At 35.8% G+C, this 14,268-nt stretch overlaps 1 protein-coding gene and 1 long non-coding RNA gene across 6 annotated transcripts in view; one reads left to right on the top strand and one right to left on the bottom strand.

Annotated features, from left to right (window-relative positions):
• LOC129375391 (formin-like) overlaps positions 1-14,268 on the top strand; it is a 54,459-nt gene that overhangs the window by 36,789 nt on the left and 3,402 nt on the right. For all 4 annotated transcript variants that reach the window (XM_055054437.1, XM_055054436.1, XM_055054438.1 and 1 more), the window contains 11 exons: positions 66-174; positions 1,092-1,153; positions 1,976-2,541; positions 2,941-3,079; positions 3,517-3,604; positions 4,550-4,611; positions 4,690-4,778; positions 5,386-5,515; positions 5,595-5,741; positions 6,316-6,375; positions 6,596-6,716. In XM_055054437.1, the coding sequence (XP_054910412.1) occupies positions 66-174; positions 1,092-1,153; positions 1,976-2,541; positions 2,941-3,079; positions 3,517-3,604; positions 4,550-4,611; positions 4,690-4,778; positions 5,386-5,515; positions 5,595-5,741; positions 6,316-6,375; positions 6,596-6,716 (1,573 nt within the window). The remainder of the gene's footprint in view (positions 1-65; positions 175-1,091; positions 1,154-1,975; positions 2,542-2,940; positions 3,080-3,516; positions 3,605-4,549; positions 4,612-4,689; positions 4,779-5,385; positions 5,516-5,594; positions 5,742-6,315; positions 6,376-6,595; positions 6,717-14,268) is intronic.
• On the bottom strand, positions 8,697-11,171 carry LOC129375403 (uncharacterized). Of its 2 annotated transcripts, none has more exons than XR_008607626.1 (8): positions 11,029-11,171; positions 10,812-10,945; positions 10,547-10,683; positions 10,379-10,469; positions 9,936-10,276; positions 9,676-9,830; positions 9,456-9,580; positions 8,697-9,271 (listed from the first exon to the last, which is right to left on the bottom strand). It is a non-coding gene; the product is annotated as an uncharacterized LOC129375403 (long non-coding RNA). The 2 variants fall into 2 exon arrangements; XR_008607625.1 differs by having other exon boundaries at positions 9,676-9,859.

The following is a 14,268-nucleotide window of genomic DNA, read 5'->3' on the forward strand; positions in this document are numbered from 1 at the left end:
TGATTATGGCTACAGGGAGCAGAGGCTATATTTTCAGTCAAAATAACTCTGTGGTTAACTTGCAGTCAGAGACGCCCACAGCAGGAGAAGGAGAGGAAAAAACTCCCGGTCGTCTGCAAGCCGTGTGGCCACCTCTCAAGGAGGAAAAGGTTGGCCTGAAGTATACGGAAGCAGGTACTGATCATATATAACATCAGACTAATTTGTTTGCCTAGAACATGTGTCAAACTCAAGGCCTGTGGGCCAAGTCTGGACCGTCGTAGCGTTTTATGTGGCCCTCTAGATTCTAGACTAAACACTAAGTGTGCTTTAATATTATGTTATCAATCAAATCTATGCAGTTTTTATTTGTTTACTGCCAAATTATATCAATCAGTCCCTCCAGTTTTTTCAGAGTTATCGTGAAAATTCAGGTTACTCAGTGTGAAAATGAACCACACCAGCTGAAAATATAACAGACGTTGCAATTTTGGTTCTCAATGAACTGAGTCCAGATATGTTTACCATTAAATCTTTTTAGAGTAGGAGGCCCTGCAAAACCTCTTGGATTTTTGCAGGGCTAAACACTGTTAAAAATTTATTTGTTGTTTACTAAACTTTTACATTTTCCTTCATTAAATAAAATTTCCTCCAGTATATATTTGTCACAATGAATCAAAAAAAATCTAAAGTGTTGAAAGAAGTATTCCATTAGTTTCATATTTTTTATGACTTGAGGGATTTTACGATGTCTGAGCAATAGTGAAACTGAGCATCACTGTACACACCCACATCTCTGCAAACAGTGAGAAAGACTACAGTAAATACACTTTTTAATTTACCTTTTAGTAATTCTAGTCATCCATCAGCAGATGAATGTTTGCTTAAACTGTTTGATCAAGATGCAACTGAGCGGTCCTCTTTTTGCCGTGAGAAATCTTTCTGTTTGGATCTTTTGGCATCTGCAGCAATCATCTGGTCACATTATAGAGACATTTGTATGATTGTTGTGGTTTTTTCCAATTATTTCTTTGGCTCCAGTGAAATGCTGACATTTTGAGAGGTCTTGTTTAGTTTTATTTCTTATTCTATGCTGTTCTATTTCCTGGTAGAGCACCAGGCCGCTCTGCTGCAGCTGAAGAGAGAATGCAAACAGGAGCAGGAGAAGCTACAGGTCAGTATAACATACATAAAAATATCAAATCTTAGTTTCAGACTTGCACACAAATACAACCTGAAGACTCATTAGAAAAGAAACATTTCCAATTTATAAAAGGCCCAAAGTCTATCAGTTTTTAGGCTTTTGCAGATAGAAAAAAAACAGTAATTTTCTGCCAAAAACATTCTCAGAAAGTTTCTACAAAAACTTTTTTTTTTAAATGTCTGAGTTTGAAAAGTAAAAAAAATGCAACTTTTGAAGGTCAAAGTTTTTTCTAGAATATTTCTGAGATCAATTTATAATTTTAACATTTTTTGGGAAGATTTGGTACTTATTTATTCGAGCTACAATAGAATACTTTGTAAAATTATATTATATTATTGCCAGAAGGACTATTAAAAATATAGCATAAGATCAAGAATATGTCTGTGAACGTCAAAATAATATTGATGACTACACTAAAGCCTTTTTTACTTTATTATGTTGCTAGCACAGATAAATAAAAACTATTTGAAAATAAGTTTTGAATATAACATCCATGATCAATTTTCTTTTTTAGGAATACTTATTGCAACACAGTTCTGCCTTCTGACAGCTTTTATAATTTCTGCCATCGTCACTCTTATTCTCGTTAAGATTTTTTCTCCAAAAAATTCAAAGAAAATTTCTTTAAAAAATAAATATTTAAAAAAATATATGTTTTTTTTAAAGAATTTTGTGTTGTGGTTTTATCCCACAACACAACAAGTTTCAGCTTTTGCTCAAATAAAACATAAATGTTTGATTGCTAAAGTGAGTGACCACGCTATTTTCTTCTCTTACTGATATTATTTTCAGGAGGATTATGAGCATCAGCTCTGCAAACTGAGGGACGAAAACAGAGACAATGTTGCTCGCCTGGAGTTGATGCTTGAAGAGCTACAAGCTAAAGTCTCACAGGTTTGGCGCAAACATCCAGATGGGCTCAAAGATGCTGCCGTTTCAACAACCGACAGCTTGTTAGGCAAATCCTTCCGCAATGTTAGCATCCAGACCGACCGAGAAAACCTCATCACAAGTCCTGAAGATGGTGATGATGCCACGACAACCTGCGCGAAACTTCGGCCATCGATGGGAGCCTCCAAAGATCCGGACATGGTTTCCACAGGAGACGTTTTGTCTTCTTCTGTGGTTTCAACATTTCCTCAGAGTCATCCTCCTAGTTCTCAGAAACAACACAGTTTGTCTCCTCCTCCTCCTCCACCACCTCCACCACCACCTCCACCACCAAGTGTCGCTCACCTGCCACCTCCTCCACCAGCAGGGGGCGTCATTGCCGAAAAACCTCCAAGAAAGCGGGCAGTGGAACCTTCCCGAGCCATGAAGCCCCTTTACTGGACCAGAATCCAGATCCAAGACGACAAGTAGGTTGGAGCATTTGAAACTAAATTGGTTGGAAGTTTATTTTGAATATTCAATATTTATCTATTTTTGGTCATTTCTAACTTTTCCATACACAAGTAAAAAAAAAAAAAAAAAAGTACATAAATTGGTGATATTTAATTCTTGTCAATGGCAAGAACGCAAAGTGTAGCCCCAAAAAAAGTGGAGGTAGAAGCAAAAGCTTGTTAAACCTTCACTTTGTTATACAGAAACGTCAAAGCAGCAGAATACTATGTTAGGATTGAGTCTGAAGCTAACAAGCTAACCCTAAACCAAAATAAATGTGGTGACATTTTTAAGTGCACCACAAAATAAAATAGACACATATTGGGAAACTAATTTCTTCAGTTAATGTGACTGATTTATTTTTCCATCTTTAGTAACCACTCGCTGTGGAACACATTAGAGGAACCACACATAAACACCAATGAGTTTGAGGATCTCTTTGCTAAAACGACGACGATGGAGAAAAGAAAGCCGCTGTCTCAGGCCTACGAGAAGAAAGCAAAAGCCAAAAAGGTTTGAAGTATCCTTTAAACATAAAACATAACTCAGCTTCCAGAAACTGTTTCACTGAAGATATACTGATTCCCCACTAGAGGGAGTCAATGCCAATACTTTTGGGAATCAATTTCTGAATTTTCTCAATTCTTATTAGTTAAAATCATCGTTATTTTAGGTTTTAATAATTGCAATTTATTAACTGAAATAGTTTTTCCAAAGTATGATCTGAATAAAAACTCCAATTTCTTATTATTATGTCTCTTATAAACATTTAAAACATTGACTTTCACCAACACACAATTAAAACTAAATTCATGATGTGAAATAGCAAAATATGGCACTGACATGTGGAAGGAAACACTGTAACATGATCTGGGTTCTTTCAGTCCTTAAGAACGCCTCATTAGTGGTTTCTGATGGCCAGGTTTTCACAGTAACCCTTTGTTTTTTAGATCGTTAAGCTGCTGGACAGCAAACGCTCCCAGGCTGTGGGCATCCTCATATCCAGCCTCCATTTGGAGATGAAAGATATTCAGAGAGGTCTGTGGATTTCACTCATTTACACACCAGTTTTATAAACTGGAATCATAGAGATTGGAAGGTTTGTTTTTGTTAATTATGATGGTTTTCCTATTTTAGGTATAGAAAACATTACATTTAAAATTAGAATATGACATCAGAACAATAAGAAAAACTATTTTTATACTGCAACGTTATTTTCAAAAGATACCTTAAATCTGAAGGCACTGAATATGATGTATATGTGAATTAATACTAGAATTAAATACTATTTGCATTATATGGAGATTATAGTAAAGATTATTCATATCATTAGCAGGAATAGATTAAAAACAGTTTTATTCAACCAATTAGTTTGTTTTTATTAGAAATAAGAGGCAACGCTGAGAATATATAAAAACGATGTTAAAGAAGTATAAATGTAGAAAAAAATAATACTCTGCTTTTATTTACATTTTATTGAAAGCTGGTTTGTCAAAAGTATCCATACCCTTCTCAATAAATAATTGAAAAATCTCATAATTGTTGTTCCCATTGATATTTTGACTTTTAGATTAAAAAATAAAATAAAATACAACTTTAAATCTAAACAATCCTGAGGTATGAGTAAATTTGGGTTTCATATGAGTAGTTTTGATTTTATCCACCGTTTTATTTATTATTTTAGGACTTCATTTAGCAAGTATTAACTACCAAATATTTTCTATGGGAAATAAAAGCAAATAGGCAGAAAAAAAATATGTATGAATGAAAAAACTGAAAGGAAAAACAGCATCAATGTCAATAATAATAATTAAAAATGGAGAGTAGGAGAAAATATGTGAAGTTTTGCACCAGGCTGCGTCAATAAGCTAACAATAACAAAGACTTTTAAAGGTAAATGTGAATTTTATGAACCACTTATTGTGCATCTGACAAATCTTGTTTTCTCCTTTTAAACCTTTTCTGTAATTTTTCATTTTTCAGCTGTTCTGACTGTTGATCATTCTGTGGTGGACCTGGATGCCATCGAAGCACTTTATGAAAATGTTTGTACTACACCCAAAGCTTTCTGAATGTTAAGCAAATGTTCTGAGTTTTGATTTAAAATGTGATTTTGCTAATAGAGAGGTCAACCGGATGAGTTGGAGAAGATCAGGAAACACTGCGAATCGTCTGAGGAAGATGATGTTAAACTGCTGGACAAACCTGAGCAGTCAGTTTTTATATTAACTCATTTTGTGGTCAGAATCAACTATGCCATTATCCAAGAGCAAACATTTTCAGTTTAAAAGCAGGATTTCATGACATTATGTGTTCTCAAAACTTTTAATACTTTCGCTTGTATTTACATTTTGAAAGGAGGAAGTACTAAAACCGTCGTCTGTCTTTGAAATATTCACTGTGTTCTCTCTAACCGTTCTCTTCATCTCTGCTCGCTCGCACCTGGAACAGATGCGCCTAGCAACCTCTCAGCCAATAGAATGCAATTGTTCTACTGGGTGCGTTTGTTTCCTTCTAGTGGGTGTGCCTGTGTGGCTACTATCGATTGTAGCAACCTGTGCCATCTATCTATCCATCCATCCAGGTTTATAGATATTGTTCAAAGCGCAAGTACAAAATGATTCGCAAGCTTTTCAAGCGGAGATTTGATCCAAGCAGGGACAAGTTTTGAGTACAAGCATTTCAGGTTTTGAGAAGAAAGACATGAAATCCTGCTTTCAGACTGAAAATATGTGCTCTGGGATTATGGCAGAAAAACTTTCCCCATGCCTTGCTGACATGAACTGGATGAGAAGATAATTTCTATGAATGTTCTCCAGGTTCCTGTATGAACTGTCTCAGATTCCAGACTTTCCTGGGAGAGCTTGCTGCATGATCTTCCAGTCGACCTTCACCGATGGGATTTCCTCAGTTAAACGCAAACTGAGCTCCATCTCATGTGTCTGCAAGGTGGCCACCATAAAAAAAAGCCTTAAGAGAACTCCAATAAGCATCAGCTCCCAGTCAAATGAGTGCATCTGGTTTCCAGGTTCTGCTGGAGAGCAGCAGTGTCAGGGAAGTGATTGGACTGGTGCTGGCGCTGGGAAACCACATGAACGGAGGCAGCAGAATCAGAGGCCAGGCCGACGGATTTGGTCTGGAAATCCTCCCGAAACTGAAAGACGTCAAAAGCAGGGTGAGCGCCGATATCTGCACATGAACAGGGACTCTTTTTCTGCATCCTTTAACTCAGTTCATACTTTTGACAGTGAACAGTAAAACAAAACTGTCTTTATTTGTGAACTTCTAATGCTGGTGGTATTAGAAGAGCTATTATAACATATAAACCAAAATTTTTACTTGATTTAGAATCTCTTGGGAGCAAAACAAACATAATAGTTTGTTTTACAAAACTGTAAATAAATTCAGTTGTTACATATTTATTACAGCAAAGGGTTCTGGATTCAATTATATGTGTGCAATAATAAAAATTATTACTCCTATTTGATACGCAGTGATTTATATGTATTTCTAATTGTTTTAACAAAATAACAAACATAATTGCAATATATCTATAAAAACATTGAATATTTCATATTAAATCACAAACAATAAGGTAGATTGACAATAGTCGGCTCAAATAATACATAACTTCTCAGATTACACTGAGATACTTAACATATCTTTAAATTTGGTACATCATATAATAAAGAACAAATTTTTTGTATTATATTTTATATTTTTGATGTGGCTCTAACATTTCCTCTCAGGACAACCGGATCAGCCTGGTGGACTATGTAGTATCGTACTACCTGCACAACATGGACAAGGTATTGGAAATTAAACTATTTTCTTAGTTGTCTGCACAGATTGCTTTAAATGAAGGATTTGTTTGTGTGTTTTTCTGTGGAAAATTGTCAAAAATGGTGAAACTAAATAAGTTCCAAGTTTTTTAAAACGACGATTGACAGAGAATTTACTAAGCTAAACGCTGTTTGTTATTAACCAAGCAGGAACGCTGAAGCTAATGTTTTGTTTGTATTCCCTCAGAATGCTGGAACAGAAAAGTCCATGTTTCCTCTCCCTGAACCTCAGGACGTCTTCATGGCGGCTCAGGTCAAATTTGATGACCTTAACCGAGATCTGAGGCAGCTTGAACAAGACCTGACAAGTACGTGGCACTAACATGTAAAATGTAAAAATATGCTTTTAATCATGATATGTGAGGTTAAAATATGACTGGCCAACAAACGCATCACAGCAGATGTTCCTGCACTGTTTTTTTTTGTCTCTAAGTTTAAAAAATAAGTTTTTTTGAACCTAAATGTCATAAACTTGTTTTAACTTTTTTTTTTAAAAATTTAGATGCACTTAAAAAAGCTGAAAGAAGAAAAAGACAGGAGTGGGAACGATTTCCCAGAATGCTTAGTGGCGTGTTTTTATATCCTGAGATGGAGGTGTTGTTACATTGATCTAACTCGTGTTTTATTATAAATAAATGTTTATTCGATGCAAAGCTTGAAGATAATGTCCTGTTCACACCAAATGTTTTTGAGCTGAATTTAATAAAATTCTTTATGAGATCAGAAATTTTGTTCTTGCAATTTGAAACAAGAATTTAAATGACTCTTAAGTAAAATGAGTATTTATTTAAGCTTGATACTGTGAGTAAAATAATAGAGAAATGTGGCTCTTTAGGCAGGTGAGGGTATATTTTTTCTTGCATATTGTGAAATAATTATTTGGTATAATTTGCAGCATTAAGTAAATACTCACAATTCAAGATTAATGAACTTAAAAACAATGCTTAGAGAACTTGTCTCTTGTGTTCAATCGACTTCATGAACTTTAATTTCTGAATTAAAACCAAAACCATTTGACTTTAATTGCATTTTCAATGCAGCAGGTGGATTTTCAGTTTCAACTTACACCACCTTTAAATGTTTTACAGTGTGCCGACCAAACCTCTGTTCAGTCTGGTTTCCCACTGAGGATCTGTTTTTACTCTGGACTGAAAGTCTGCACAGTTTGATGACAGAACAAAAGATTTCCTCTCCTCTTTCTTATCCCCCATGACGCCATCCTGCATGCCAGTCAGCCACTCTGAAGACAATGCTCGCAGTGCACGATTATGATTGACTGCTTTGTTGTGTCCCTGTGAGTTTCTGCGTTTCTGATATACTGGCCTGGCGCCTTCCAGATCCAGCTCCTAATCCCTCTGCCCATCAGATCTCCCATTGTTGTGCCTTTTGTGCCCGTGTCGCCAGCGCAGGGAGACTGTTGCCTTCTGCTTATGTAATCTCCAGACCTTCAGTATCTGCAGCATCTCTGAAGAGAAGCATGCATCCTTAACCTGCTTCGTTGTTTCACCTGGGCGCCCGTGTGGCCCTGAGATGTGCACAGCAGATATCTTTCTCTTCCTCTCAACACAGCTTTGTCTCAACCCAAACTACCGAAGGATCTAGATCTGCAGTCGCAGTTTCCTTTTGTTCAGTCTGTTTGAACTGCCCTCATGCTTGGTTACCAGCTCCGCTTTTGTCTTTCTTCACTCTCCCTGTGCATGTTTGGAAACGGACGCTTTTATTGTGGTTTGGTTTCTCTTAAATCATTCATCTTGACCCCAATTTCTGACGAAACACCCTTACATCAAGACATTTACCGGCTTGATAAATGAGTTTGAATTTCAGGCTTCGAAAACAAAAGAAAATTAGATACTGTTTTAGAATTTACAAACTGTTTCCACTTCTAATGTGAAATATTTCCAGTATAATTAAACAAAACTCAAGGCCGGGGGGCTGAATCTAGCCCACCATACACAGCAAAAAGTCCAGTGTTAATTTAACTCCCACAGAGTTGATTTTAACACTTTTTCAGTGCTTATATAGTCCACTCTCATCAAGAGTTAAATTAACACTTTCAATATAGTTAAAATTTTAACACTTTATCAGAGTTACTTATTTAACTCACAAAACAGGGTTAATTCAACACTGTGGGATATACTGGATAACACTGATCCAGGAACAAAAATTTACCACTTTATTAGTGTTGATTTAACACTTTCAAGTGTTATTCATTCCAAAAAAGTTACTTTATGATTATGATTAATTATAATAATTATTAAGAAAAAAAACTTGACACAAGTACATACATTTTGAACACTTTATTTTTGCAGCTGTGTTCCCAACATTTTAAATTGTGGTACAATGATCAAACATTCATTAGAAATGCCATAAGAGTTTTGAATATCAAAAGAAATTTAAGTTCAGGGATTTTTACTAAATGCCTTTCTTCACTTTGAACAATTTTGAAAGCATGATGATGATCAAATGTTTCCGCTTGGATACAGTTTTTGACACATAAAAACAGGTCAACATTTTTTGGCCTGACTTAACTCACAAGAGAGCTCAACGGATTCTTTAGCAGCCTTGCTCTCACGTCCCTAACTCTGAGCGATTCCTTTATTTTGCCCACGTCAATGTTATACACTGTTGTCTGCAGAAATGTGTAGAAATTCATCAATGCAGCATCATAAGAGAAATTAAACACAAAATGTGCTTTGAATAGCTCATCAAATGTTCCAAGAGAACTGTTTGTCTGGCATGGGATGAGGCACTTATCCATGACGATGTAGAAGCTGTCAATCTTGCTTTTCTGACGCCCAACAGCAAGGAGGTATGGCTGCAGACCCCATTGTCCCCGAAGATGCTCCTCTAAACTGCAGCATGACTAAAATTAAAAAGATATACACCAAACATTAGAAACAAAACATACAGCTTTACGATACATGTGACATAAAAATTAATTTAAGTATGCCCAGACATCTTCAAAGCTGTCATTCAAACATCTGTATTTATGCATGTCTATAAAAGGAAATAGACAAATAATTTTGCATATTTTAAATTTCAATTACCTTATGAATGACAACAAGTCTCTCATCTGCATCACTTGCACTGATTTTTGGAGACTTCTGTCCTCCTGGTTGCGGTGGAAGAAGATGTAAGAGAAGTAACAGCGAGGCCATTTCTTGGTCATAGTCTGAGGACAAATTTATAAAAGTTTTCAGCTATAATATCAGAACTTTATGAATACTCTGAATAGTCAACTATCTTCAGATATATCCAGGTACTTACTAGATGTGTTAGTGAGGTCATCGCTTTGAAGACTTTCCGCTGACTGCACCAAACTTCTCAACTCAGGTGGAGAAGTGAAACGCTTAGCCTCCTTGATGACATTTGGTTTGAAGAACACATCCCACTTCTGCAGCAGTCTGGATGAGGTTTCTTCACTGAATAGGAGACGGAAGTCTTGATCAATCTTTAATAGCATGTAGAAATCAAACCATTATAACAATGTAAAAATCCACATTTAAAGACTTCAGTTGAACACTTACCAATCCTTTTGTGTCCAGGAACCCCGGGAATGTGGTCAGGATATATCATTTCTTCCACTGGCATCTTTAATAAGCTTGTGACGGTGCTCAAAAGTCTCTCTCATCTTCTGAAAGATCACGGACCTGTCTGTGGTGTGGTTAAGCAGAGATATGGCCTCCTGGCAGGCATTCCCATCAAGCTGTTTTTCAACAATCACAGTTCTCTGTATATTTGGGCCTCCAGATGAAATGTAATTGGTGCTACTTGATGGCACAAGAGATCCTCTTTGAATCTTCCTTAGGACCGTTTTAAGACGCCATGAAATGTATCCAGTGCTGCTTGCTGCATCATAAAAGTGCTCCTAAAAAAAAGAACAAAAATTAAATGCAAAATTACAGTTTTGAGTCACAAAATAAAAGAGCATGATTGATTGTAGAAAACAAACAAACAAAAAAAACATTACATTGCCTTTTTTGGTGTATGGATCCTTGAGGGATGCCTTTGTCACTATTCCAAAGGCATACTTCTCTCTGATTGCTTTTGTGGGGAGGTGCCTAACAGCAGATTTTAAATTGGTGATTAAACCTTTTTTTCAATTATTATACATAAATTAAATAGTGTAAAAACATACCCTTGTTCATCAATCATGTGAGCCACCAGTATGTTCACCATTTGTCTTCTTGTGGCATCAGTTAGGGTTTCTGTAGTTTCATACTGCTGCAGAATTTCTTCACCACCAGACTTGCTTTGTAGGACACCTTCAACCAGCTATAAAATGAACAATAAAAAAAGAAAGAAAAAAAAAGGAAATATGCAATATGCAGATGACCAAAATATGACAAAACATGTCTGGGCATACAAAACAGAATTTAGAGGCAGACAAAAAATATTGTTACATTTTTAGCAGACACTGAGTTATCAGGATTCTCAGTTTTTTGCTTCTTGCGTGGCATCTCATCCATTAGTATTGTTGATGTTGATGCATTTGAGTTGAAGCTTGAGTCAGAAGCAGATGACCATTCTGAGAACTCTGAAGAAAGAGACAATAGACATCAGTTACATTCTTTGGTAAAATCTGTAAAACTGTTGATTTAATTTGCTTTGCTATCTCACCATCATAGCAGAAAACTGTCTGTACCACATTGCCTTGTCTAAGGAGGTCACTGAATATTTCTTCGTCAACTTCAGTATCTGTTGCATCTTTGTATGTAACTTTGGTATCAGGTGGCAGGCAAAATTGTTCAATGACTGAAAAAACAAGGCAAGATTTAGAGCCTAATTCTGTAATTAGCTGTATTTTTTAAACTAACAGTTACTTGATATTGATCATGTGATTAGCATAAAACTTATTAATGAAAATACAATTTTTACTTACCACAAATGTGTAAAATATGTGTTAAATAGACATACATTGAAAAGAATAATGCCCATGCCCCACAGATGATGAATAAATAACAAACCTTTCTCATGAATCTGATTAAAGTCAAACGGCCCTTCGACTTCCTCCAACTTCACATACTTTTGCAGGTCACCAAACTTTACATGGATCAGCATTTTATTTAAGCATGGGATAAACCTAGACAAAGCAAAATAAGGTAAAGGTCAAGAGTTCACCTCACTGTAACTCTGCTATTGGTGTCACGTGACTTCGGCTCATTGACGCTCCGCGGAAGCTAATAGTCGTTAGCTTACATTCACAAGGCCAAAATTATCATTTTAAACGGCAAAAACGTAGAAGTATATTTTTTACGAGTGTATGGTCCGACAAAATATGTTTTGTAAGAATTACCATTATAATAATATCAGGTGTAAGTGCTACTAGCTACCAGCTAACATGTTGTGTAAAACTGTTGCAAAATGGACATATTCAGCTGCTTTTCATTATGTGGTAATTAGTAGAAATAGTCAAATCACTCACTCTGTCAATGTAATAGTGCTGGACAAAATATTTAGTAAGTTGGGCACTTACCGTGTAGAACAGGAGATGAAGAAAATGGAGCCGTGTTCAGATTGAAATCAAACTGAAGCAGAGGGGAGGAGCTTATTTATCTCCCAGCAGAGTTAATTCAACACCAACGCAATCAACTCTGCGAAATAACTCCAACACTGGGCATCATTTAAATCGCTAAATGTTAAAAATACACTTACTGAGTTAAAATTAACTCTGACACGTTTAACCCTGAAATTTTAACACTCCAGTTTTTGCTGTGTAGCTTTAAATCTGGCCCATATACACCAGAACCTTATGCGATTAAATATTATTTTTTCAATCAAATCAAAGCAGTTTCTCATCTATTTGCTGCCAAATTACAGCAATCAAATCCCTCCTCTTTTTGTGAAAATTAATCCAAAATCAATCACTTTTTCACACTAATGTATAATTATAAATTTTCTGCAAAAATGTTCAAAAACATTGTGTTTGAATGACTAACTCCCACCAGTAGGTGGCAGTATGTCTTACTGCTTCTTCTACACTGCTTCCTTAGCCCTAATTGATGTCAAGTTATGTCAATTTTAATTGCAAAAAATTACAAAATAAATCACAAAATCCTGGTCAACTGAACAATGTGGAAAACTGTTCAATATTTAATTTTAAGAAGTATTTATCAAACTTAGACAGCTATTTGTTAATATTTTAACAGCTCATTAATGGGTTTTATCAATACATTCTGGCTCTTGTGGCTAAAAATCAAAATGACTTTTACGTCTCTGATTTAGGGGGTAAAAAACTACGAAAACTTTACAGAAGCACCTTTTGATTCAGTTCCACTGCCAGATTATTTCACATGCAAGATTTTGAACCAGCACAGTAGCAACTTAATCCTAATTATTGTCCATCCTGGCTGTTGTTTTTCTTCCCGCTTGCACGCATCAGGACGCAGAATAGTGACGTCTGTCGAGCGTCAATCACGTTCAGGACCTAGCTGTTAGGATTCAGGTCACATCTGAAAAGATACGCATCAGATAACCAAGTGCATTCGAAAAAAAATCTGACCGGTGTTGTTCAAACAGCAAAAATGGCCCCCCAAAAAATCAGGTCTCTTCGTTGCCTAGCAATCCACACCTTCCTCTGCTACTTTTCCCACCGAGCCACAGTTTGTGTAAATCAGACAACGCCCTTATTTTCATCATCCATCTGTGTTTATGTGACCTCTTCAGTCTGACAGAAGAAAACTTTTTAGTCAGAACAAAAATTCAGACAAAAAGAAACGCGGAGATAGGCCGCTTTAACAGTTTACACAACTCCTAAATGAAAACACTATTCTCTTTTGTAACCTTATCTGGGAGATGTGGATCAAGCGTCAGGGCCCAGGGAGCCCGGCTCCATTATGGCTGGCTCCGGAGACTGGCTCCGCTGATCCACTGATTGGACCCAGACGGCTCAGAAACAGGGAAAGCTGGGTAGTAACTAGTTACATTTACTCAGTTACATCTACTTCTTTGAAAAGATTTACTTTTAGGAGTATTTTACTTTTACTTCTGTAATTTTCTCATAAAGTATTTCTACTCTTACTTGGATTTTCTTCCCACTGAATGAACATTTAACTAAAATTTTACCAAACACACACCTGCAGTTTTTGTTAAAGTTTCATAAGTTTATTTATTGAAAGAAACTGATTTGGAAACATTTTCTTTCATTTGTTATTTTTGTTACTTATATGAATTATTATGGTCCTTAAAATATCAAAATTTTGACTTAACTTTCTTTTTTATGTAATTTTTAAATGTTAAATGATCAATAATTTAAATGATCAGTTACTCAGCACTTTAGTAGACATTTTACCAAATACTTTTTTACTCTTGAGTAATTTCTTGGACAGCTACTTCTTACATTTATGTATTTTTATTATGAAGTATCGCTACTGTTACTTGAGTAAAAATCTTTGATTTAAAAAACTTCCTATTTTAAATCCTGATTTTTTTTCCTGCGTCTTCCTTTTAGAAAATGGCGACATCTTTACTCACGGTATTTTCTGACCAACGTCCGTCTTGAGGCCTTCCGCTTAGCTCCGCTAGCTGTCCGGTGCTAACACCGTTAGCATCCTGATCAGCGCTAGACAGATAACTGCCGCTCAGTTGATCTCCTTAATCCAGATTAATGTTTATTTGTGGGTCGGAGAATGCTCCCAAAAAAAAAAAAAAAAAAAAAAAAAAAACATCATACTTCTGTGATTCCATTTCTGGAGCTTTTGGGTTTAAAAAAAAAAAAAACGATCTATGTTAGCTTAACGTATTCCGGAAGTGATCATGCGCATGCACATAGTTCAAATCCTGTTGCGTCACGTGATGAGTTGTGTTTTGGGGGTTTTTTTAAGCTCAATATATGATTTCTTATTATTATTTTTAATATAT

Source organism: Poeciliopsis prolifica, unplaced genomic scaffold, assembly GCF_027474105.1.
Source record: "Poeciliopsis prolifica strain line A6 unplaced genomic scaffold, Auburn_PproV2 SCAFFOLD039, whole genome shotgun sequence".
Classification (NCBI taxonomy): Eukaryota; Metazoa; Chordata; class Actinopteri; order Cyprinodontiformes; family Poeciliidae; genus Poeciliopsis; species Poeciliopsis prolifica.